The 27,876-nt window shown below is 34.3% G+C and overlaps 1 protein-coding gene across 11 annotated transcripts in view; it reads right to left on the bottom strand.

Moving 5' to 3' along the window:
- Positions 1-3,504: 3,504 nt before the first annotated feature.
- Positions 3,505-27,876, bottom strand: part of LOC106062566 (CD109 antigen-like) — a 104,325-nt gene continuing 79,953 nt past the window's right edge. For all 11 annotated transcript variants that reach the window (XM_056034859.1, XM_056034868.1, XM_056034867.1 and 8 more), the window contains exons 19-36: positions 27,473-27,581; positions 26,119-26,233; positions 24,999-25,112; positions 24,746-24,829; positions 22,550-22,684; positions 21,195-21,336; positions 18,790-18,969; positions 17,259-17,352; positions 15,791-15,947; positions 15,159-15,236; positions 13,680-13,872; positions 12,944-13,182; positions 12,035-12,181; positions 10,794-10,862; positions 7,601-7,728; positions 6,716-6,872; positions 5,960-6,065; positions 3,505-5,178 (exon numbers count right to left, since the gene is read on the bottom strand). In XM_056034859.1, coding sequence (XP_055890834.1) covers positions 5,045-5,178; positions 5,960-6,065; positions 6,716-6,872; positions 7,601-7,728; positions 10,794-10,862; positions 12,035-12,181; positions 12,944-13,182; positions 13,680-13,872; positions 15,159-15,236; positions 15,791-15,947; positions 17,259-17,352; positions 18,790-18,969; positions 21,195-21,336; positions 22,550-22,684; positions 24,746-24,829; positions 24,999-25,112; positions 26,119-26,233; positions 27,473-27,581 — 2,381 coding nt within the window. In that variant the 3' untranslated portion in view covers positions 3,505-5,044. The remainder of the gene's footprint in view (positions 5,179-5,959; positions 6,066-6,715; positions 6,873-7,600; positions 7,729-10,793; positions 10,863-12,034; positions 12,182-12,943; positions 13,183-13,679; positions 13,873-15,158; positions 15,237-15,790; positions 15,948-17,258; positions 17,353-18,789; positions 18,970-21,194; positions 21,337-22,549; positions 22,685-24,745; positions 24,830-24,998; positions 25,113-26,118; positions 26,234-27,472; positions 27,582-27,876) is intronic.

Below are 27,876 nucleotides of genomic sequence, written 5' to 3' on the forward strand. Positions count from 1 at the left end.
AACAAACAATTGGTTATTAATAATTTTGTTTGGTATCTCGAACAAGGGAAAGAAATTGGACCTGACTGAAGTGGTGGTATAAGCTGAATTAGTCCCCTTTATAGACTGAAACAAACAATATACAACTATACAATCTTCTCTAGTCATAAGTACCTCACTAGCAGGGTGGTTAGTAACGTCGACCCGAGGAGGAGTGAGCCACGAGTTCTAATTCAGGCCTCTCAACCCCTTATTTTTTTTTTGTAAATGCTTTAAAAAAAAACCATTACGTTAAAATCCACCCAGATATCGCCTTCTTTCTCTCCCCTGCCCCCCCCCCCCAATGTTCCCACCTGGTCCAGGTAAGTGATAGGATCATAGCGTAGTGAAATTAAATTACATGACTAATCCTAACTAAAGATACACATTCGTATAAGCTTTGTTTTGTTTCTATGTTGTTGTTTTAAAAGTCTATTGTTGTCTTGATTATCAGAATGAAATGGTGGACAACTCGCACAAGAATATATGGTTACTCCGACATTTGGATGCATTCAAACGGGACTTCGTTCAGTGGACATCGATGTAGACTGTTGGGAAGACCACAGCTCTAGAAGAAAAGCGAGCCATACGAAAAATCATCGGCAAATTTTAGGCCATGTTGTGTCCTAGTCAATTGGTGATTTTCATGTACGTCGGATATTTATGTCGGATATTTTAAACTGTTTGGTATAGAATGTTGTGCAGAACAAAAATCTAAACTTTTTCGTTAGAAGACACAATAATATCCACAGACCTATATATTATATCTAGACTGGACATGGAAAACTCTAGCACATAGACTTGTATAATATATCTAAAACTGGAAACCGGAAACAAATTCGTATCCGCGATTGATCGATTCATATACCTATATATATATAGAGAGATTTTTATGTATGTAACTCTTTTCAAGCTCTAATGGAAGTCGCCCAAATCAATTTTTTTCTTAGAAAAGTAATGATCTTTAGTTTTCAAAGTTTAGAAATAATACAAAATCATTTCTATGATTTTCTTTAGAATGGGCTATTTCAATCACATAACTATATATTCACGCTAATATATGAAACAAAGCCATTTCCTGTTTCAATAATGTTTTAAATATCCTAGATCGAAATGATTCATTCTGTTGATTTTAATCATCTTAAGTACATTTAAATAGATTGGTTACCTAGATCCTTTCTAGATTATGTATCTAAAAATTGCAAAATAATAATTAGGAGACGAGAGTACTCTTGTTTTTGATGTTCAATTACTAGATCTAGATCTAAAAATTAAATTATATATATATACAGCTTCCTTTCCTTTTTCTATTGTACAGTTTTATTGCTGAAATAAAAATGTAGAACTGATGTAAAAATGCGTGAAAATCCCAAAATGAAAAAAAAAAAAGTTAAGTCCTTTTCAGACGTCGCGATCTATAGGAGATGATATAAAAGGTCAACAGTTTTTATGACCCACGGTTAAAGAGGGTGTCATGTGGCCAGCACCACGACCTTTGCTTTTCCCAACTCATGTCAGGTATCCATTGGAATCCAGAAGTTTACGTATCACTGACGTGAAGCAATACATTCAAACTGTATAAAATCTGGGAGAGATAATCCTTTCAAGTGGTCAAAGAGTCATAATAGGGCCCAGGTTCGTCTCATTTTTATTTTTTATGGACACTTTACAATGAAAAAGCACTTTTTTTTTCCCAAGGTAGCAGGTCGATAATTTGGCGTGACAAGCCTCTTTCCAATAATATTCACTTGTTTCTTCTAGTCAGGAAATATAAGATTTAGGGCACCTCCAATCTTCTGGATACACAGATGATTTCTGGCCTGACAGTGACGTGGTGCACTTAATAGAGAGAGCAAATGGAACGGGGTGGTGGAGGGCTGATTTACAGTTCGGTTATGCAGAACATGATTTATATGGGTCAGGGAGTGGTTCAGACTTTGTTTTTTTTTTTCTAATTAACGTCTGGTTTAAACAGGTTTATTTTTTTTTAAAGTAAATCAAGTGGAAACCTAAAGTACTAAAATAAAAAACACAGATAAACTTAGACTAACATGTTATATAGACGCCTGGGGACTGGACATGTTCTTTTATCTTCATGTAAATTTACAGTTACCAGACACCTGCAATTCTCAGAAGAGGACAAAAAAGGGGGATATAACTTTAAAAAAGAGGACAAAAGGAGGAAACTGCTTTAAAAAAGAGGACACAGCTTAAAGACCAAGCGTAAAAAAATTGAATAAAAAGGAAGTCACATCTTTAAAAAAAAAGGACACAGCTTTATAAAACATGACACAAAGGAGGACACAGCTTTAAAAAGAGGACACACTTTCAAAAAAGAGGACAAAAAGGAGGGCACGGCTTTTTAAAAAAAGGACAAAACAAGCCAAAGTAAAATTGTTATTTGTAAAAAAAGTCTACCAATGTTTTTTGATAAAGCATACCAGTAAGTCATAGGCTGTAAATCTTAGTAAGAACATTTCTGAGATGAAGCGACTTTTGCAGTGCCATAATATTGGCCTGGAGCTCCAGGCACATTAACTTCAAACTGTAGATCTTTTAGGGAGAGGAGTGTCCTGCCCTAACTGATGCAATCAAAAAATTAGTTTCTTGTCCACTCAAAGTGTGAATCAGCGAAAACGCTCTTTTAGCGTTCACAAATATGTCTGTAAATGTAAAAAATCAAATCACAGATCATAACGTCTGAGTGCCGGAAACATGCAGTAACGATTTAAGAGACGGGTCAGATTGAAGATAAAAGAAAGCCTTGTTTTAATTCAATTTTGACTTAGCTGGGTTCGTTCACTAGTATGCTTTGAACTGCTCCTTATGAGAGCTCAAATGTCCACAGTTGCACAGCTGTCTGGGTGAGCTGCGGTCTAGGCTCCACATATTAGATATCAAAGGGGAAGCTACTGTCGAAGGCAAGGATAGACGTCAAATCGACCACCGGCAGACAACGGAATTGAATGTGCATATCAGCCTTAGTAGTTTTGTCCTTGTATCATGTGACAAAATAAATGGGTTACATCTACATGTAAAATACTGCACTCGAAGAAAACTTTATATATATTAAGTTGATATGACTTGAAGTAACCAAGTGGGCTGTGTCTGAGAGCTTGGCTACCTATCAGTTGGGCTCGAGGTTGAGCTTTGCTGAACACCTAAAGGCAGCAGAAAACCTTCTCCCAGATACCACCTCCCCCAACTGGTCCACAAAAGAGTTTGGACCAAGCATGTAAAAGAGATTGCAGTGAGTATGCTATAAACATAAAAGATGCGCTATACGCAAGCAATTGAAAAACAAAAAGAATCGCTCCATTCCTTATTTAAAAAGGCAGCATCTACAAGTGTTAAGTAGAGTCAACTACTGTGTTGCAAGTTTCAACCAGAGGTGTCCAGTGCAAGGCTCAGTAGGCCTATTTGTAGTGACCTTCCACAAAATACATTTACTTGGTGATGTTAAAAGTTGTACACACTGACATGGTATAATTTTTGTTTTACTTGTTTGTTTACAGTACAATTTATTTCTTTGGGTGAAATCAAATTTGTATATTTTTTTAAACTTTAAATACTAAGGGAGTTCTAAGTACAACATTCTCAACACTCCAGTTCTTAAGTTGCACCAACCATCATCTTTCTGCAGGGGAGTTCTAAGGACAAGATTCTCAACACTCCAGTTCTTAAGTTGCACCAACCATCATCTTTCAGCAGGGGAGTTCTAAGGACAAGATTCTCAACACCCCAGTTCTTAAGTTGCACCAACCATCATCTTTCTGCAGGGGAGTTTTAAGGACAACATTCTCAACACCCCAGTTCTTAAGTTGCACCAGCCATCATCTTTCTGCACAGGGGACAAACTCTTTTTTAGCTGTTTTGATACAATTTTAATCCCTTATTTCTTTCCTTACAAATCTATGTAAAAACTTAAGCTTCAAGTCTTGAGATAATGCTAACAAGTTATTCACAATTCTGGTACTGGTAAATTAAAAATCTGGAGTCAGTGTTTACTTCCTGTGCAACATTGTATTTTTACACCAGATACTAAAACTGTCTACAACACAATGATATATATAGAAGGATCTCATTAAAAGAATATAATTTGCTTTATAAATAATTCAATCAAATAAAAAAAAAACATGGTCAGAAAAGAGTTTGGAGTTAAAGAAAAGTGTTTTCAATATTTCCCCAACTGTGAGGACAAAAAATCAACAGGCTAATTCAAAATGATAAACAAAAGAAAGAAAAAAACAAAATTCACACAAGTCCTGAGCAACATGTACATAGAAAGAAATAGAATTTCTTTTATAAATATATAAAAATGTTAAAAGTAAAAAGTGCAGCTACTCTATAGGTGTCTGCCATAAAACTGTCAAAGGTTGCATTGTTTTTTCCTAGGCTGCTCACATGTTGCTAGGACTATATACAATTCAGCTGTAAGCTCATCAACCTGTTTCTAGCAATGTTTTTTATAAAGAGATAAACAAATCAGGTTATGGAAAAAATACTATTTCTAGAATATAAAAAGTGCAACTTCAAAAAGTTCAGCCCATTATAAAAAATATAAAATTCAACAAAACAAAACACTTTTTTTTTTCAACAACAAGAACAAGAACTCTTGCTGAATGAAAACAACAATCCAATTATACTTGACATTACATAACAACAAGTCAAAGAATTCACATCACAGTGTAAGCAAATAAAAACTTGACAAAATAGATAACAAAAAAATATTGCAATAACAGCAATTCATAACACAGTTCATGATAGCACAGCACTTGAACAAATTTAAGTCATTGCTAACATTTCATTAAAAAAATACACATTTTGGCTGCTCAGAATTGTCCAACACAATATAAAAATGTGTTTCAATATAAAAATAAAAAAAAAACAACTTTTTTTGTTAAAGAGGAAAGAAGCTGTAGTTTATTAAAGCTATGACAAATTATGAACATTCGTATTTGCACTGATTGATGCCACCTTTAGGAAAAAAAAAACGCTCCTTAGCAACATTAAAAAAAAAAATTATTTACATGCAGGCCAACAAGCTGGCCAGCAAACAAACAACAGTAGTCAGCAGGACGCTGGCCATGTTCACCATTACAGCCGTGTCTGTGTCACAATTGTGACATGTCAGTGAAAGAGGCACCTCCGCAACATTGTCTGAAAAGAAAAAGAAATTGATTGTACATTGCAAACATTTATTTACTGAATGTCATAAGGCTGTACTTTATAATGTACTCTTAGACTAGCAATACAAATGAGGGACAGGGACTTTCCTTTAGAAACCAAGAATCACAAGCAATGTAAGTCTTTGATCACTTCTTTCTGTATCTGACTATAATATCAAGCAGAAAATAAGGTGTATGTATGTAGGCAAAATATGTAGGTCACAGCTAGCGCTGCGTAGCTACGGGAAATACTGCACTCCTCATTGATCTTCAGACTCGAAGACAAGTCTTATTATTATTATGTATGTATGTCCTGAATAAAAATCAAAACTGAACAACCAATCTTGATCAAACTTGGCATAAATGTTCCTTAGATCATGGCGGTAACCGTAGTGCATATGCTTAATGTCCAACCCCAACTGAAGGGCAGTGAAAATAGACAAAAAGTACCTGACCGTATCTCTACTAAAGAACGAATCTTTTTAATAAATCCTGTAAGCCCGTTTTCATAGTATTTTATATTTGATATAGTAATATAGTATATAATATAGTATATTTAATATAAGATAAAATTTGATATGGGTAAACCCATTTTCACACTACTTTTATTTCCATGGCAAATGTGAAGTGAACATTCTCCATTTTTTTATATAGATCTAAATCCAATCCAGTAGATCAGTAATACCCAGACTTGGGCAGGCCAGCAGGCCGCGGGTCATATTCGTCTTGTGTCTGATAGAAATGCTAATAGAATCGACTCAAAATGTTCTCACCTGGATCATAGTAAGTATAAAATTGAGCAAAGCCAGGTTTCTGAACTTCAAACTCTAAATGGGGCTCCACGTTGGCAGTCAAACAATAACCTTCATTGGAAGGAGCCTGGGGAGAGACGCAGAGAAGCAAATAATCAGCTGGCGTCATTTTATTTATTTTTTTCCTTCACTGCTCAAATAAAACTTAAATAAATGTGTATTAATTTGACTTCTTAACTCTTTCTCTCCCAATTAACCATTTCATGGTTGATTTGACCCCATTAAATTTAATTAATTTTTTATTTTATAAACTTTAATTTTTGTGTTTTATAAAAAGAGCATGCATTCTCCTAAAATTCTATAACAAAAGTAACGTTTTCTGATTTCAAACAAAGATGTTATTGAAGTATTATCATAACAGGGTAGAATGTACAAATGTGAAAAAATTAACTTTTCTGTCAGAACATGGGAAAATAATTACAGAGATAAAGAGCTAAGTCATGCACAATGTTAATGGAATTATCAGCTATATAAATATTCAAATAAGTATTTTATTCTTATATCTATTTTAAAATGTTAAGCTAAAAGATTCATATACTAACAAAAAATTAAGACATTTCCTTATGGATAAAGATTATTATTATTATTTATATTACTATTATTATAATGAATAAATTAAAGAATTTTTTTAAAAGACAAAAAACAATGTAAATAATTACATAATAAAAACTTTAGGTTGTCTTAGTATGATTGAAGACATGATCTGTGACTACTGACCTTATCAATGTAAAAATGAATAAATTTTTCATCAGCCTCAACTCTAGATGCCATGGGGTTGCTAGCCAGTATTGTGGACTGGTCATCTGCTGGCTTCTCTCCAGATGGCAGTGCCATGGTAGTCACAAACATTCCTTTGTACTTCAGAGACTTGGAACTAAACATCAAAATAAATAAAAATTCCATGGTACTTCAGACACTGGGAACTAAATATTGAACAAAAAAAAACATAAAAAATATTTTTTTTTTTAAAAAGACTATACCTCCTTTATACAACTTATAGAGGGATTCTTTTTCTCTCAATATTGAATATTAGATTTAAAAAAAAATGGAACATTTTGTACCTCCTCCCTCTATCCCCCGAGAAAAAAAAAACCAAAGGTAAGCAAAGGTATAAATCTACTACACTTTATTCCAATGATAGGCTTTTAGATCTAGACTAAGAAGAAGATTCACAAAATGTTCCTGAACATTAATTTATTAAACTTGAAGACTTTTAGCTCATTCAAGATAAATGTTTATTTCTTTTTATACTTTGACAAATTATAACAGTCAAACTAGAGTTTAAAGCCATTTTTGAGATCCTTGTGCAGGTACCATCCATCCCAGAAGTTTACACAAACTTATGGGTTGAATTAAAAATTTTAATCAATAAATATTCCATGGTACTTGAGAGACTGGGTGTTAAACATGAAAATAAAGTCATAATTTCAAATTGGAAGAAATGACAATATATGTTTTGGTGTGACTGTTCAAACTAAAATTAGTCTTTGCCAAAAGATCTCTGGTGGCACTTTTAGAATTTTTTTTTTAACAAAAGAATTTTCTAGTTTAGTTTGAAAGTATTGCTTAAGTAATATAAATCTATCTTCAGACTCAGATTACCTTTTAACACAAGCCTCCACCTTATGCATGCCATTGCCCAGTCTTATGGACTTGGTCTCCAAAAACAGCAAGGTCTCTGTTGGGACCTGGTCATCATCTCCAGCGAAGGTATAGTAAGTATACACCACCTGATACATCAACAAAACAGTGAATGTTTACTGATGCTAGAAGTGGGACACACAAGAATGTTTACTGGTGCTAGAAGTGGGACACACAAAAATGTTTACTGATGCTAGAAGTTGTGAATGTTTACTGATGCTAGAAGTTGTGAATGTTTACTGATGCTAGAAGTTGGGAATGTTTACTGATGCTAGAAGTTGTGTTTACTGGTGCTAGAAGTTGTGATGTTCACTGATGCTAGAAGTTGTGAGTGTTTACTGGTGCTAGAAGTTGTGTTTACTGGTGCTAGAAGTTGTGAGTGTTTACTGATGCTAGAAGTTGTGTTTACTGGTGCTAGAAGTTGTGATGTTCACTGATGCTAGAAGTTGGGAATGTTTACTGGTGCTAGAAGTTGTGATGTTCACTGATGCTAGAAGTTGTGAGTGTTTACTGGTGCTAGAAATTGGGAATGTTTACTGATGCTAGAAGTTGTGAGTGTTTACTGGTGCTAGCAGTTGTGAATGTTCACTGATGCTAGAAGTTGTGAATGTTCACTGATGCTAGAAATTGGGAATGTTTACTGATGCTAGAAGCCATGAATGTTTACAGATGCTAGAAGTTGTGAATGTTCACTGATGCTAGAAATTGGGAATGTTTACTGATGCTAGAAGTTGTGAATGTTCACTGATGCTAGAAATTGGGAATGTTTACTGATGCTAGAAGTTGTGAATGTTCACTGATGCTAGAAATTGGGAATGTTTACTGATGCTAGAAGTTGTGAGTGTTTACTGGTGCTAGCAGTTGTGAATGTTCACTGATGCTAGAAGTTGTGAATGTTCACTGATGCTAGAAATTGGGAATGTTTACTGATGCTAGAAATTGGGAATGTTCACTGGTGCTAGAAATTGGGAATGTTTACTGATGCTAGAAGTTGTGAGTGTTTACTGGTGCTAGCAGTTGTGAATGTTCACTGATGCTAGAAGTTGTAAATGTTCACTGATGCTAGAAATTGGGAATGTTTACTGATGCTAGAAGCCATGAATGTTTACAGATGCTAGAAGTTGTGAATGTTCACTGATGCTAGAAATTGGGAATGTTTACTGATGCTAGAAGTTGTGAATGTTCACTGATGCTAGAAATTGGGAATGTTTACTGATGCTAGAAGTTGTGAATGTTCACTGATGCTAGAAATTGGGAATGTTTACTGGTGCTAGAAGTTGTGAGTGTTTACTGATGCTAGAAGCTGTGAATGTTTACTGGTGCTAAAAGGTTGTGAATGTTTACTAATGCTAGAAGTTGTGAATGTTTACAGATGCTAGAAGCCATGAATGTTTACAGATGCTAGAAGTTGAACACACAAGAATGCCAGATTTACTCATGGGGCAAACTTTAAAGGTACACATTTTTGTCTCGTAAGGTAAATGTTAAAGCTACACATTTTTGTCTCGTAAAATAAATGTTAAAGGTACACATTTTTGTCTTGTAAGGTAAATGTTAAAGATACACATTGTTTCTTTTGGGGTCAGCTTAAAGTGACACATTTTTCTTAAGGGGCAAACTGAGAAACATTATCAAAGATAAAGTCATGTGGTATGCTCTCTAGACTTTTGTTCGGTGATCTCAATCACCCCCGAGTTCAAACCCTGCCCAATGAGCTCCCCGTCCTCCTGCAGGAGGTTTGAGCTAGGATGTAATTATCTTCAGAACCTGAAGGAACATCCGGAACGTGCCAAACATTTTAGAAACAAACATGTTTTGAGAATAAAACTTCAGTAGACCAAGCCTACTTATATTAAGCACCTGATTTACTTGAATATCAGTTGTGGAGGAATGCTAATCTAATATATATAATGCTAATCATATATATATATATATATATATATAATGCTAATCTAATATATATATAATGCTAATCTAATATATATAATGCTAATCTAATATATGTAATGGAACTTGTAAGATAACTGTCTGTTCAGTTTGTCTTCTATAGAAATGAATGAACTCTATAAGCAATCTTGATGATACTTGGTAGAATAATTTCTTGGATCTTTTGCAGAGGCCATAGGAGAGTCTGTTTACCACCCTCAGGGTTGAAATAGCTAGTTAACCATTTGTTCTATCTCAAAAGAAATTTGGATTGAGTGCTCCAAAATTTGGATAAAGGCCATACAGTATGTTAGAAAGCCCAGCTGCCAACTTAAGTGGGACTCTAAATTACTGATTTTATAGCATGAAGATCAAAGTGAACAAATCAGAAACAACTTGAAAAGGTGTGACATATATCTGAACACTGGATATTTGAGCTAGTTATGGATATTTTAAACTCTCTACAAAGTGAAAGCATGAAAGCTGTCATCAACATTTTGATGATAATGAAGAATTAACAACTTTACTACATTGTCATAAGTACTTTTATAAATGTGATACATTTGAAAGTAAAGAAAAAGTTCTGATGAAACCTCAAGAATGAATTCCACCAAGTAATATAACCAACATTTGTATCAATTATGTAAGCAAAAAATATAATTTAATGCTCCACTTCATCATCATCATCTTTACTTTGTGTCCTCATGGAACATAGGGCTTCAGTAAAATCATGCCACTCTTCACGGTCTCTTGTTCCTCATGGAACATAGGCCCGCAGTAAAATCACACCTCTCCATGGTCTCTTGTTCCTCATGGAACATAGGCCCTCAGTAAAATCACGCCATTCTCCACAGTCTCTTGTTCCTCGTGGAACATAGGGCCTCAGTAAAATCATGCCACTCTCCATGGTCTCTTGCTAGTTTTTTAATGGCTTCCCAGCTCTTTCCTGTCCTCTAGGCTTCATCTGCATCACCATGCTCTTTTTGGTCTTTCTTCATGTCTTGTTCCCTGGGGGTTCCACTCTAAGACCTGCCTAGCTATGTTGTTGGTATATGTCTAAGGGTGTGACCAATCCATCTCCACTTTCTCTCTAAGATCTGCATCTCTATATTTCTCTGTTCACCCATCTCCCACAGTTTGGTGTTTTCTACTTTGTCATACCAATTCAGCTACTTTGAAAGTTTTATCTACTGATCAATGTACAAAGGACTAACTGTTTTTGACTCACTTTGACTACAGCCAAAGAGTTGGTCCCACCAGTCAGTGTCACATTGACTTTTGTTGTATCCCATGGAAGCTGTGGAGCAAACAAGAATTCCATAATAAACAAAGGAGATGGACAATAAGAAACAAATATTAATATTCAGTTGTATTCATCTTTAATTGGCTTATTCTGCTAACCTGACACCTAAAATTATGCATCTATTCACTTGTATTAATAGTCAATCCAGGGTTGCTTGCCTTGTAGCTCAGAAAGAAATACTTTCCATATCACAGAAATTGCTATAAAAGACCAGTTTTGCCTCATGTAACAAAGAAACTAATCTCAATGAATCCTCAGAACTTATTATCCCATCATTATTATTAGTTATTCTATTTCTTTCAATGTGAAATCACAGTGCCCATGAAGCTTTGATTATAACACAATTTGATCTATATAAGATAAACTGGTTTTATAGACTCATTCAGTGTAACAGAACATGGCAGTCAATACAATTAGATCTATATCAGATAAACTGGTTTTATAGACTCATTCAGTGTAACAGAACATGGCAGTCAATACAATTAGATCTATATCAGATAAACTGGTTTCATAGACTCATTCAGTGTAACAGAACATGGCAGTCAATACAATTAGATCTATATCAGATAAATTGGTTTCATAGACTCATTCAGTGTAACAGAACATGGCAGTCAATACAATTAGATCTATATCAGATAAATTGGTTTCATAGACTTATTCAGTGTAACAGAACATGGCAGTCAATACAATTAGATCTATATCAGATAAACTGGTTTCATAGACTCATTCAGTGTAACAGAACATGGCAGTCAATACAATTAGATCTATATCAGATAAACTGGTTTCATAGACTCATTCAGTGTAACAGAACATGGCAGTCAATACAATTAGATCTATATCAGATAAACTGGTTTCATAGACTCATTCAGTGTAACAGAACATGGCAGTCAATACAATTAGATCTATATCAGATAAACTGGTTTCATAGACTCATTCAGTGTAGCAGCTGTTGGTTCTGGCGTGATTGGGGAAATCCCACACCAACATGAAAGCGGAAAGACGTTAACGGCCCAATAACTAAAATCCCACACCGATCCGTTAACGTTTTTATAGGGGCGAGTGCAAGTAGGGTAGGACAGTCTACCCAATGAAACCTTATTACCCCACACCGCGCCAGAATGGTTTCGATAGGGCTTTGTTTATAGGGAGAACATGGCAGTCATTACCGTCGCAGTCTGTAGCAGTAACGCTCTTGAGCCTGACAATGTAAAGGCCAAATTAACAGGATGTGTCACTTGAAGCTGAGAGGATACTTCTCCTGGTCTAAATTTGGACCCGAATTCTGACAGAGCTTGTAAAACCATGATTGTATCCTATTGGAAAAGAAACAATTGAAAAAGTCAACAGGTCACCTGTAGAACTAATTTCCTTAGAAAAATGTTTGAGAAATTTAACTTTTGTGTTCATTAAGATCTAGTTTTGCTTTTGTAAACAGAAGAGATAAATGAAAACATAGAAAATGTTTAAAAAAAAACCTGAAACAACTCAAACTAGAATCCCTGAACTACTTATATTTCCAGAGCCAAACAAGTCTCTAGTTGAAATCTGTCATAACTTTGCTAATCACATAATTATAACCTATATCATAGTTAGAGCATTAATGATCCATAAATATATTGGCTTTTAAACTGAATTTTTGTCTAATTAAATAAATACTTTTAATCACTGACAGTATTATATCAATCAATCACTGACAGTATTATATCTATCAATCACTGACAGTATTATATCAATCAATCACTGACACTAACATTAGCCTCTTTCTTTTTCCCAAAGATTCTGAGACTACACAAACAAACAATTTTGTATCATACTAATGAACAAGGTTTCTCTATACTTGATTTCAATTGCCATCATTTTCAAGTTTACAGATGTAGACTTTATTTTTAACTGAAGACCAGAAAATATTTTCTACTCACGATAAGGAAAAAATTGTGTTTGTGCTTCATTTTCAAAGATAAACAACAAACAACCCATTATTTCAGTTCAGAAGCCAAGTACGCTTTTTAACTTTGACCTCTAATAAAACTCTAAACAGTTGTCAATATACATATATCAGTGTCTAGCTCACTGACCTGTGTACTATAGAATCCACCTTTGCTATTTTGTTGAGACTGTAGCCACTTCATCAGTTCTAGACCTTCAGCTAAATTCTCTATACGTGTGAGGGTCAGCAGGACGTAGGCCCCAATCTCTAAATCTCTGGTGGCTTGAGCTTTGACTATATATGGGGGGCCCACGTCACCTGCGGCCTGTTTACTTTGAAGAGTTTTAATATCTTGAGCGTCCACTTTGGACCATGGCACCTGTAGTTCTGTCAACATAAAACATGATCAATATAGATAAACCTTATCCACACAATTATAAAAATTATATACAGAGAGATTGTTTATACTCAATACTCATTTGTTGTGGAGGGTTTCACTGTCTTATGATAAGAACTTGTAAACTGAAGGCAAGAGGAAGCTAGAAATAATATTGATTATAGATTCAAGTTCAAAATAGGGTTCCACAGTCATATGAAAAAGTGTTTGTTGTTTACAACTGAAGGAGGCCAAGATTCAATTGTAAGTGGAGCAGCCAATGTAAAAATTCAGGCTGTTACAACTTTCTTGAGTAAATGAATGTTTACAGAGCTGAAATACATTTAGCCTCTGGGTGTTATGTAACATTTGTTTTGTCTGTTAGATGGGGCAATATATGTAGGTCACAGCTAGGTATGCACAGCCATATAAAATGCTGCACATCTTTAATCTTCAGACTTGAAGGCAGACCTTAACTAAAGCTATATATGTCTTTTTGCAGTCTAACCTTTGATGACCACTAGTAGTTGCTCAATAAGTTGTAGAATGTCCTTATCCTTGTTGCTGACCAGGGACAGACTGTAGGCAGTAATGGCGGCTAAATATATTTGCTTCTCCTGTTTAAGTTTTTCTGGGTCTTGATTTCTTCTAATGTAGTTCAGAGCTAGATCAATCTGATTTTTAAAAGAGAGAGAGCCGGTCTGTGGAGATGGAAAAAAGATTAATGTGTAAACATGAAAAAAAGATTAAAAGATTAATGTGTAAACACACAGAATTAACCAAACACATAACATAAACATGATGCAGTCATCTTTGGTCAATAGCGCAGCATGGACTTGGGAAGGATTTCTCTCAGCAGACAGGCATGGACCAAAGAACTATTTCTCCCTAGTCCTGTCAGAAGGTTCCTGAAAGTATGTGACCATTACTGGGTTGTAGGAGATCTACTTTACTTTCCTGGACCTACTATATGATGCAGCCAGATGTCAAGCACCATGGGTAATTTCTTCATATTCCTATTATTAAATTAATAAAGCATCGTATATCATTCGAACACAGCTACCATCTCTTGAACAGCTTTTCCATGAAAGATGTATTTCCAAAACACTCATGATTCTTAAAGATAACCTGCACCCATTAAACCACAGTTACATCAGATCTTAATGAAGTGGTCATTTCCATTCCATTAGGACTTAAACAGAAAGATTTAAAAACTCTGTCATCCCACTTTCAATCAGAGTGTTACAAGATCATCTGTCGTCATCGAGAAGTACATAGAAGTCTAATTCATAAAGCGCTGGTTGTGAGTGCGTATGTGTTTCGTGTGTGAATGTTGTTCGTATTTGCATCTATATTGTTATTGTACAGTAGTTACGCTGAGATTGTCAATTGTAGTCAAACTGAATTTCCATTTGATTGGATCAATAAAATTATCTTATGTGACTGCCATGCACTGTGGAAGGACTGCCATGACAGGGAAGGGTCACTGAGAAAGATGACTTGTGGAATGGCATGGCAGCTTTTTAAAACTTGACTTTGCTTTCTGTTGTTACATGGACATTTACACCTTGGCGACAAGTTGAAGCCGTTGGAATGCCCTGTACCAGCTGGTCACACAACATTCAGCCAACCAGTGAGACATGTATGTAAAGGACTTCCGTCACAAAATCACTGGCATTTACAAAAATATCACTGTCACGTTCTGGAGTAGAAACTTGGCAGGAGTCATAACCTTGAGCCTCTAGTCTACACATACCTCTACCAGTATTTTCATGCAGCTTGCTACGTCCCAGCCAGTGACATCAGAAAGGAGTCCAACAGAAGAAAATGTCTTGGGAAGTAGTAATTTGAACACAATATATATCTAGATTTGATGAGACCTTAAGGTACTAGTATCAGTAGTTGTAGTTTCAAGGTTATTAGTTTCAAGGTTATGACTCCTGCCCAACCTCTACTTGGATTGCAAGAATCTACAAGGCTTCCTTACCTCCCCTAAGGCTTGAGATGCCTCCAACATACTGATCAATACATAGACAGTCAGCCCATCACCAGAGCCAGTACCTGACTAGTAAGATAGAACAAAGAATCGTATTATATTTTAACGTTATATATTATTAAATACACAACATGTAATGCAAGGCAATGCTAATGTCACTAGCCAAACATGAGAATTTTTCAAATAAAAAAATAACAGTCTTGAAAATACTACATCATTCTGGAAATTTCTAGAAAAATAAATATGAAAAAAGGGAAAAATAATTTATGGTCAGCAAGTTATTAGTGGTTTTAGTGTAAATAAACTACAGTTCTTTCAATATTTGTTATTACACTAAACCATTGTATTCAGAGAAACTAGTGTTCTTATAATTTTTACATCTTTTGAAACACACAAACACACAAATATTTGTGGCTGATTCAAGCAACCAGTTTCATGCTCTGGAAGAAAGAAAAAGTGCTCTAACATATGCAATGAAATGTGCTCCATTTATCTTTAGGTCTCCCTGAGTGTTGTGTTAGGTTGTGTTTTTTGTATAAGTAACTTAAGAGTTAATTGTTTATCTGGGAGATGATAAAAATCACACACTAACAAGACACAAGGTAAGGAAAGTAGGACTCTACCTGCATATCTGAATGAAAAACCTGTCCTCTTTCTATGAATTTTCCTGTTCTGTCCTGGCAGGATTTAAGGAACTCAATACCAGTTTCCAGGACATTGTTGTCTACTGAAATAAATTTAGAGGCTTGAGCAAAGCTTCGTATAACAAATGCTGTCAACCTGGGAAATGAAAAAAAAAGGTAATGTTTACCTTAAAGACAGATGATGAAGAGTACATATGTAAATCAAAGCACAACAATCAAGCCTTCAAGTGTGGCTACATGATAAATGATGATAGCTATAGCTACATCTTAAATGATGATAGCTATGGCTACATCTTCAATGATAATAGCTATGGCTACATCTTAAATGATGATAGCTATTAATCATTGCTTTGCAACTTAGGAAAGGCTTCCTGTAAAAAAAATTCAGATTATCAAGATCAGAACTTGATTATCAGATTGAGAGTCAAGATCAGAACTTAATTATCAGATTGAGAGACAAGATCAGAACTTGATTATCAGATTGAGAGACAAGATCAGATATTGATTATCAGATTGGGAGTCAAGATCAGAACTTGATTATCAGATTGAGAGACAAGATCAGAACTTGATTATCAGATTGAGAGTCAAGAAAGATCAGAACTTGATTATCAGATTGAGAGACAAGATCAGAACTTGATTATCAGATTGGGAGTCAAGATCAGAACTTAATTATCAGATTGAGAGTCAAGATCAGAACTTGATTATCAGATTGAGAGACAAGATCAGAACTTGATTATCAGATTGAGAGACAAGATCAGAACTTAATTATCAGATTGAGAGTCAAGATCAGAACTTGATTATCAGATTGAGAGTCATGATCAGCATGCTACTACTTGATATGTCCCATGTATGCTATACTATATTGAATGTTTTTTTAAATACTAGATCAACAGACCACTTCTCATGGAGAATATCAGCTTTTAAAAGAAAATAATCTAAATCTCTACATTATTTTATTCCTCTATTTCCTCTGTTTCACTGTTACATTAAGGGCCAACCAATTTGATGTAACTTTTAAAAAGTCCTTATTATAATTTCTGAAAGAAAAAGATTCCTGTATCACTTAGAATGATCTCCCCTGAAAAGTAATTCTCAAACTACAACCAACAGACCCATGATGTGCTGTCTTCCATCCTCTCAAAACTTCTGTACAGATCTCTAGGCCTGATGAGGTTGTCATTTGTTTCCTTAGCTAACAGTTAATTAGCAGGGTGTTGTGTAGCCAGCAAAACAACCAACCGCCTTAACTTTCCCAAAATAAAGTCAGGTATCCATTAAAATCTTCCAACATATAGATGAACAAAGTTAATGATAAATTTTAGAAAAAAAAAATTAGAATCAATTCAAATTTGACTTTCAACATGCATACAAGCAAAACACACACACACAAGTTCATGGGAGTGCAAGTAGAATACAACATTATGTAGATGCAGAAAAAAAGACCTACCAAGTACTACCAGATTCTGCATTTCCAAATTTATCTCCCCATGCACTGTAGGAACCATCTTCATGTCTGTAATTCTCAACTTGACGCTGGTAGCCTGAGAGGAGACAGTTTAACTAGGTTTAAATTACAATAGACATACACACTACATCAAAGTTTCCATTCAATTACAACAAACATACACACTACATCAAAGTTTCCATTCAATTACAACAGACATACACACTACATCAAAGCTTCCATTCAATTACAACAAACATACACACTACATCAAAGTTTCCATTCAATTACAACAGACATACACACTACATCAAAGCTTCCATTAAATTACAAACAGACATACACACTACATCAAAGTTTCCATTAAATTACAACAAACATACACACTACATCAAAGCTTCCATTAAATTTAAACAGACATACACACTACATCAAAGCTTCCATTAAATTACAAACAGACATACACACTACATCAAAGTTTCCATTAAATTACAACAGACATACACACTACACTGAAGCTTCCATTAAATTTCAACAGACATACACACTACATCAAAGCTTCCATTAAATTACAACAGACATACACACAACATCAAAGCTTCCATTAAATTTCAACAGACATACACACTACATCAAAGCTTCCATTAAATTACAACAGACATACACACAACATCAAAGCTTCCATTAAATTTCAACAGACATACACACTACATCAAAGTTTCCATTAAATTACAACAGACATACACACTACACTGAGGCTTCCATTAAATTACAACAGACATACACACTACATTGAAGCTTCCATTAAATTTCAACAGACATACACACTACACCAAAGTTTCCATTAAATTACAACAGACATACACACTACATCAAAGCTTCCATTAAATTACAACAGACATACACACTACATCAAAGCTTCCATTCAATTACAACAGACATACACACTACATCAAAGTTTCTATTCAATTACAACAAACATACACACTACATCAAAGTTTCCATTCAATTACAACAAACATACACACTACATCAAAGTTTCCATTAAATTACAACAGACATACACACTACATCAAAGCTTCCATTAAATTTCAACAGACATACACACTACATCAAAGCTTCCATTAAATTTCAACAGACATACACACTACACCAAAGCTTCCATTAAATTACAACAGACATACACACTACACCAAAGCTTCCATTAAATTACAATAGACATGCACACTACACCAAAGCTTCCATTAAATTACAATAGACATACACACTACACTGAAGCTTCCATTAAATTACAACAGACATACACACTACACCGAAGCTTCCATTAAATTACAACAGACATACACACTACACCAAAGCTTCCATTTGCACTGTCACATCTCTTCATGAGGGGAGGCATTTGTATATATACATAAACTATATCACAAAGTAGGTGAGTTGGAGATCAGGGACCCCCTTCAAGAAGCTTTAACATAGCAAAAGTGCATTGGGTAAACAAAAAATATCTAAAATTCAATAAATTTTGTTCACAAACCTAGCTTCATATTGTTGGTCAGTTTAGCAGCCAAGTCTTCCATTCCACCTTGGGATGTGCCTCGAATGTACTTCAGGCCAAAAATATTTGGCACAGTCGAAATCATGTTCTGTTCACCACACCCAAAGGGGATGCTGACCAGATTCTCCAGGCCAGATAGAGCCTGGCCAAACACTTCCCCTGGAAATAGTAAATGAATGGCTATATGTAAAGCTATCCTTTATGCATTTTTTCTAAAAAAAAAAAGCTATTAATTTACCAAGTAAGTAAATGATGGGGGTTTCCAGTGGACAGTGGAGTTAATACAAGACAATCTGTACATATCTTAGCTTTTCTTGATAAAGTCTACTTTAGCAACAGTGTTTCTTGCTATCTGGCCAAAAAGGAAAAGCCTGAATAGGAAAGCAAAGGAAACAACTAGCCAGATGGGAGCAGACCCTTAAGTTATGGCAGCTGTTTCAAACAAGGCAATATGTGTATGGGGGGATGTATGTAAACCAGCACATGGAGAACATGCATTTAGAACAATAAAATAGTGTGAGAGAAAGAATGGGAGGAAGACGAGAAAGAACAAGAAGAGGAAAAGAAACAAGAAGAAGAGGAAGAAGAGAAGGAATAAGGAGAAAAATAGAAAGAAGAAGGAGAGAAAGAAAAGAAGGAAGAAGAAGGGGAAGAAAGAGAAGAAGAGAAAATAGAGAGGAATACAAGTTTTATACGTTTCACAGATTCATTCAAAAATGAAAATTACTTCAGCCTAGCAATCAACCAAAATATGAGAACAAATATTAAGGGGGTAAAGTCATAAAAACTATGTTTTTATCCAAATGACAACAAATTCAAGAAATTTCAAAGGGATTTTGTTGAAATTTTAAATTATACACACACACAGCACTTATATAAGTTAAAGCACGAAAAACAATTAGAAATAGTGGCATAATTTTACAGAAAATTTTGCATTATTTGTCAATTATATATAATTAGCAGCTCAAATAATTTATTCCTGAATGCCGGAGAAATAAATATTTTCTTATCTATATTTTCAAGTATATTTCTTTCTTTTATTGGATTCTGACAGATAGCATGGTTTAAGTTTGGTTTCTAAGAAGAGAAATCAGTTTTTCAGTTATCTTATCTTATAAAATACAGACATTACTTCAAAAAAGAAAATGATTAATTCCTACACGTCATGCATGTTAACCAATGACTTAAATTCTGAAATTCTGCCAAGTCACTGGTTTTCCAGGCTGGCTCAGGCAACCCATTCCATGCTCTAATAGCACTAGGGAAGAAGGAGCATTTGTTCAATTTGTCCTAGCATATGGAACGAGAAATGTGCCTTTATCTCTGTGTCTTTCTGAGTATTTTATTAAATTTTGTTTTTGTATTTGAAGATTATGGTTCAGTGTTTTATGTATAATTGCTACTTTACTTTTGAGTCTTCTATCCTGAAGGCTTTCTAAATTTAGTGATTTTACTAAAGGTGTTACTCTAGTCAAATGTGAATATTCGTTTGTTATGAATCTCAGTCCTCTACTTTGTGTCTGTTCTAGTTTCTTAATGTATTCTTGAGTTTAGGGGTCCCAAACAGAGGATGCATATTCTGTATTGTATTTATTTATCCAATAACTTAAAAATTGTGAATAAACATAGAGAGTTAATCTTTTCTTAAAAACATCTGTAATTTATAAGATAAGATAAGCATCTTGTCACAGTCTTAGTTGACATTGCATGATCTAAAGTTCACGTCATGTTAATAGTTTAAAAGACACGTGGAATTCCTGATGTAGAAAACAGGAAGTAGAATGAATAAAGTTGACTTTGAGTTCAGTCAAGTCAAGTTAGTAAGGTCTTGCTCCCGGTCCAGGAAGGTTGGACGTTTCTTCCTGGATTGGTGTATATATATGTATATAGGATGAAAGTCGATGGACTAATGATTGTTGATGAATAATATTTGAGAGTTGATTTCATTATGTGCTTATTGAATATTAAAGTATTATTCGTACTTCAATGGATATCTATAGTTGAAGCTCCAGTGTACCTAGTAGTAATTGTTCTTGTTGTTACCCGCTGAGATGCGGACGTGATTGATTAGTAACTGACATATATTGGATACTTTTGATACCGCTGTTATGCGGATAGGATTGTTATTATTTCTTGACTTGTAGCACTAACAAGGAGTGCAGTATATTATTATTATTTTAGTAAAATAAACTTCATGTTGTCTTTGTCTGCTGAACGGACTTGAGTCAGTCGTATAGTGTTTGTCTTGTCACGTGTCTAGAGTACTTCAGGAAGCAAGAACCCAGTATTACACCATTCAACCTTCATTGACACATCTATAATTTATAAGATAAGACAAACAAAGGGGAAAAAATCAAGCATCAAGACACATAGAATGTACTCACCAGTTACTTTGATCTCAACTCTCTGTGAGTCTGGAACAATTTTCTCCTGAGGCCACTTGATATTAAAAGTTTCACTCAAGCTCTTCCCAGAATTCAAGATCATGACTTTAGTAATGGCCCTTGACCTTTCAACTCCCTCAGGCTGGCAACAAAAGAGAAAAAATATTTTTTATAATGCAGGAAGCAGTTCCATTCTTCTTCATTTTAGTCAATCTACAAAATAAAAACCAAGCCATCCTGATAGCTCTTTTGGTTACAAGTTTCATTTCAACAATGAAAACAAAGCTATTTTTAATCTTAAACTAACATGACCTTTTGTTTAAAAACAAAATGTACACTCTTTAAAATTATATCAGCAGTTCTAAGGATTTTTTATGTATTGGTTTTAATCATTGCCATTGATAAACTAGGTCACTACAATATATAATCAAATATTGATAACCTAAGATGTAAATTAATAATGAATACACAAAGATTTATTAAAAGATAATTGATTTGATGAAACTTCATTCCCTGCAAATGATTAACTTGATAACAATCTAGTTCAATGTCAAATGGTGTCACAGGCAATTGATTCACATGGAAATCATCCCACAAGATATAGTTCATAGACTTAGGGTTGGTGTGATAACTTAATTGTATTGCATGCATCTCTTAAAAGTCAATAGTGATAGTATTGGTCCAGTTCTGTTGATTGATTAAATATTTAATTTAATTTAGGGATATTCTGGATTAGAAATGTAGTGCTGAAACAAACTTTGCTTGCAATCCAAACAAAAAACTCAAGCTATCAAGGATACCGTAAAGTATTGTGAAGCACATGGTGAAGACAGGGAGTATTCTCTTCTTGCACCACCCAAACAGTATTAAATAATAATAATTATATTAAACAATACTAAACATATGCTTGTTATTAAGTTTTGACTTATTGAATTAATATTTAAACTTATCTTCTGAATTTAAAAAAAAATGAAAAGACTATCACTTAAAGATTTATAAATAGAAGCATTCAAAATATTTCAAGGGATACAAAAAGTCCTGCACAAAATAGTTGTTTAGAATATATGATGTAAAATTTATATTTTTTTATGAGAATGAATGACTAGACATATAATCTTCTTAAACATAGAATTACAAAAAAGGTTTTTACAAAGAGCTTTCGAAGATTAATAAAAGATCATATTAACTGACTTTAGTTGGGGAAAGTAAAGGCGGTTGGTCGTGTGCTGGCCACATGACAACTTGCTCGTTAACCATTGGCCAGAGAAACAAATGACCTTAACATCGTCTGCCCTATGAATCGCAAGGTCTGAAAGGGGAACTTTACTTAACTGGAATCCAGAAGGGCAACGAACCTTAACAAGCAACTCTCTCTTGACTTCATCCTTTTGGCCGTCTGCTGGGTCAGTGGCTGTGACATGCAAAGTAATCTGGCCAAGAGTCGTGGCATTGATTCTGTAGGAAACACTGGAGGCTCTGTACGCTTCCAACTGGCAAAACAAAAACATTCTAAGTATTAAACTGTTTTGACATAACTGTATCTATTTCAACATAAATATTAAAAATCAGACTGAAGGTTTATGTTCCATTGTTTGCGAATCTTTTACATCTTTTTAAGTGTCTATGGGTTCTGTCAAACTTTAAAGAAGCAAGCAATACAAAGAAGAATATTTTTAAAACCAAAGTTTATCTAAGGGGAAATAACCACTATTTGCTGCCATTTATCTGGATTTAACTCCCTTTCTGTTTTATAAAACAAAATTAATGAATTAGTACTAAATGATTAACTAACTAGTTAATTTTTGAATTGATTCGTGTATTGTTATTGACTGAATATTCATGCAAAATTTCAACTTCACCCAAGAATGGGAAGAGAGAAAAAACATGTCAAAATGTAATAATGGGACTAAATTCAAATATATAGCCTATATATATATATATCCACATCTCTTATTAAGTAAGCATGTTTTCCCTTATTTCAAAATCAAACAAAATAATTAATCACCAACAATTAATTAACTTAATTGTTGTTTTTTTTTTTTTTTTTGGATTGATTCATGTCTTGTCAGGCTGAATGAATAATTGTGCAAAGTTTTAACTTGATCTGAGAATGGGAAACGTTTTACCAGACAGGCAGAGAGAGTTGATGTCAGCTTTGTCATGATTAGATCTCAAAGGAAAAGACTAGGAATGAGAAGAAATAAAAAGCTTATTCAGACTTAGTCAAAGTAGTTCTTCTTCTTATCTTATATATTACAAACATTACTTCAAAAAAGAAGATAATTACATCCTACGCATTTCATGTCTCAATCCAGGCATGCATGTTATTGTTAAACTCTGGGACTTAACTATCATGACTCAAGTCTGAATAGTACCTAAGGGTGTTCCACATTATCCTTTCAAGTCTATGATTTAACCCATTACATCCTACTGCAGTTCAGAATGTTTCTACATTATGTGCCAAAAACATTGTGAAACAGTGTGACACAATTATTGTTTTCTAAACTTTCCTATATGAAGAGCTCATCATGCTTCATTTAGAGAGAGAACTAGAGTATGATATTTAGTTTTCAGTGAAAACCAGAGGTGTATCGCTTTTATAATATTTTTTACAGAATTTTTCTAACTGACAGGCCCAAAGACCCAGTAATAGGCCCCAATCAGGGAAAATGAGTATTTTAATTTTTTTTACCTATCTCAAAGGTATTAAAAGTATACATTTTTTTTAAACAAGACATAACAATTTATTTTTAAAGTTGCTAATTTATTGGTATAAGTTCTTAAATTTATATTTTTCTTTATATTTTTATTTTTTAAAGATTTTTAAATTCAGAGTTACCCCTCTTTGCCTGGTATTTAAAAGAGGATGTTTTGGAACCAGAAATAGGAGCTATTGGGTGAAGTCTGATTGATACAGAAGCATCTAGCTGCAGGTATGTCAATTAGATTTGGCTATAATAGTCTCCCCAGTCTTGCTGTGTTCTTTCTACTCTCCTACTTTGACTGCAGGATCACCTGATGGCAAAAATCAGCTACCCAGTTAGTCTTTCCATACAAAGAACAAAGGTTTGCAACTCACTCCTCTATAAACAGACCAAAGGTTTGCAACTCATTTCTTTATAAATAGACCAAAGGTTTGCAACGCATTTCTTTATAAATAGACCAAAGGTTTGCAACTCATTTCTTTATAAATAGACCAAAGGTTCGCAACTCATTTCTTTATAAATAGACCAAAGGTTTGCAACTCATTTCTTTATAAATAGACCAAAGGTTTGCAACTCACTCCTCTACAAATAGACCAAAGATTTGCAACTCACTAGTTCTCAGACAAACCACAGGCTGGAATACTGTTAAGATTCAACTATCTAAAATTTACCTGTATTTGTTGGCAAGTGGGTAAATCTTTTTTTCATATTTTCATGTCAATATCAACTAAAAAATTGTGTTCATAAAGTTTTCTTCTTTTATGATTCTGGTAGAGACTTTAGCTTTGTAAAGACAGCTTGAGAAAAGAAAACCATTATTGTTTAATTTGCTGGTCATGTACTTACTGACAGGGACTTGCTGTACCAGCCTTCACTCTCAGTCTCATCAACCACCATAAATTGGTCACTATGAGCAAGGGAAACAACTGCCTACAAATAAATAAATAAAAGCATTTTCAACATGCAAAAAACAAAAATATATAAAATATTAAAGCTTATTAACAGGATTTTTATATATATTTCAGTTTATCGTGGACCAAAGTTAATAAAAACCCAATTCCTAAAACCCATTTCTGCCAAGGGAAAGAATGAGAGTTACCTGCACATGCTGACTTCTATAATTAAACACAGTTACTCTCAGCACAAAAACTTCTCCCCTCTTGATGGAATAGGGTAAGTTCATGCTTAAGAAAAACAACTGGAAGGCTGTCAACTGGATGGACATAAAAAATATAAATTCAATCATCATCATAATATCATCACAACATTAGAAACAATGAACAATTTATTCATAAAAATTTTTTATTTTTTTTTAAACTTTTCTTGATTATTTATTCCTTGATTATCAACGCATATTGTGTTCAACTGTTAATCAGATACTAAAGGAATCATTCTTTGTGTGATAAAAAATACATTAGCACGGTCTATGGTTCAGATGCTATTAATTCCAGTGTCCCATTTTTCCCTGAGAAGTTTTGAATGTTCACCCCTTTCATCATTCATTTCTATTCATGTGAGGTCTCGATACTACTTTTTATAAGTCCTGGATAAAAACCCTGAGGTCTAGAAGCAAGAAAACACGACCTTGACATTAGCCAGTCTATAAGATAAGAGGAAATTAAAAAGAATTAAAAGAAATTAGTTGTCTCTCTTATAGGGCACGGTGGCTGAGTGATAAAGTGCTTGCTTCACAAAACTGTGGTCCTGGGTTTGAATATCTGTGAAGACTGGAATTTTAGGGTGCTCCTGAGTCCACCCGACACCAATGGGTACCTGATTTTAGTTTGGGAAAGTAAAGGTGGCTGGTCATTGTGCTGGCCAAATGAAACCCTTGTTAACCATTGGCCTATAGATGGCAAGGTCTGAAGGGGGAACTTCACTTTTTTTTAGGGCTGCTTCTATCTTGTAATGCACCAAGGGGAACAACTGCTATGCAGCAGCACCAGAGTTTCCTCTTAGGGGCATATTCCTTGTGTTAAACAGAGGGATCATGGGTAGCCGCCATGTGCTCCATGGTCCCACTTTCAACCATGTTGCTATGACCTGACAAGAATGCAAACAATATGTTTGGTGCCACTCAGTTGCAGGGGCCTGTTGAAAGAACTACCATAGTTGAGACAGTCTTCATTCCCATTGGCTTTACTTCTTATTTTTCCTTGAGGTTGACACCTGCTCAAAAGCAAAGATTATGTTTCTATTTTAAAGGACTAAGACCAAACCTTAAACGGTTCCTTGGCTACTGCTAGGCCTTCACTGTTGACAGCAAAAGCTGAAACTATCCAGGAAGTGATAGTGTCTGGCAGCACTACCTTGCTTCTTAAATGACCATTAACACTGTGATAGACAAAAAAAACAAATGTGTCAAGATACATTTAAAACAATAAGCTCTTCATGTGGCCTCAAAATCTACAAGGAGACAATCAGAACTTTTAAACCTTTTCTTTTGATGGCAAAACGTTTTCTCCTATCATTCCCATCTTGTGATAAAATCTTCAAGAAAAATAATGTTGTTTTTTTTTATTGCAAGAAAAAAAACAGAAATATTTACTTCTGCCAAAAAATCAACAAAATTTTGTTTTTGTTCATAAGCTGATTGACAGGGCATTTCTAAAGTACTTAATAAAATCATACATTTTTGGCCTAATGTTTGAATAAACAAAAACAACAATATAAATTAGCTAACATGTTATTTATTCAACTTTTTGTTAGCAGATAACAATTCTTGTGATTCCCACATGGTACCCTTTCATGACCCAAGCCTACCTAGCCAATACCCATAAGATAACAGTGTTACTGTCATCCTGGATGAAGGACAAGCCAGTAGAAAAGTGAAAAGAAACTCCTAAATTGCTAAATTCTAGTGACTATTGATATAGTCAACTAAAAAGGAAGCCAACCGAGAAGTTATGGTACATTGGGTGTTGATGAGTCTTCATGCATGTCTTGTATCAGGTGGTTGTGGAATTAATATAATATAAAATAATAATAAGGCTTGTCTTCCAGTCCATAGATTAATGAAGAATGCAGTATTTTCCGTGGCTACGCAGCCCCAGCTGCAACCTACATAAGTTGCCACGTTGTGGAACTACAAAGTAGTCATATTCCAATTTTCTTTTCAATTAGGGCATACCTGTTTTGGGATTATCTTAAACACTGTATCAAGCTTTGACTAAATGGTAGAATGGAAAAGAAACACAGAAGTGCATTAAAGTCAGGAGCTGGGGGGGGGGGGGGGTGTCATTCAATTTTAGTAAATGGAATGCTGTACCCAAATTTTAGGAACTTTAAAACTGCAAAACAGGGTGTGGCTAACATTTGAGAATAAATGTGAATCAAACAATCAGTGGACATAGAAACTGAAGAATTTTATCGCAACATGGAAAATAATTATGGAGAGAAAGAGTTAAAGATGCTAGTGCAGAAAAAATGTTGGAAATCAAAATCTGAAAATACAGCATTTCATGTTGTCAACTGATTCCATCTAAACTTATTTGATTTATCAACAAGATCAAATGAGTCTCCGGATAAAATTATAGCAAGCAACTGAAAAACCCTAAAATTCAAGATGCTTACTCTGTCACAGCCTGTCCCCAGAGCCAAGTGTCTGGAAAATCTTTGCGAATTCTTGCTGACGTCTGATATGCTGCTTCTGGAACTTTCCCGTCTACTTCCGTATCAAAATCTGGAGTGAACGGCAGAAATAGTATAGTGTAATTAAAGGTGAAAATATTACTGTTAAAGTTAGAAATGAGATACTAATATTATTAATATTACTTAACTATTTCATTAACTTTTGACTTTTATCAGTGAGTTTTTGTTATTACTTATTGATCTAAAAAAAAAACAACACTCTAATTATATCAAGGAATTTAAATGAAATAGAAATTCAAAGAAATTAATATTCATAAAAGCTAATAATAACTAATAAAGCAAATATGTTTTAAGTACATTTATTTTACAGTCCAAGTTTCAAGGTA

The sequence above is a fragment of the Biomphalaria glabrata genome, chromosome 7 (genome assembly GCF_947242115.1).
Source record: "Biomphalaria glabrata chromosome 7, xgBioGlab47.1, whole genome shotgun sequence".
NCBI classification, from domain to species: Eukaryota; Metazoa; Mollusca; class Gastropoda; family Planorbidae; genus Biomphalaria; species Biomphalaria glabrata.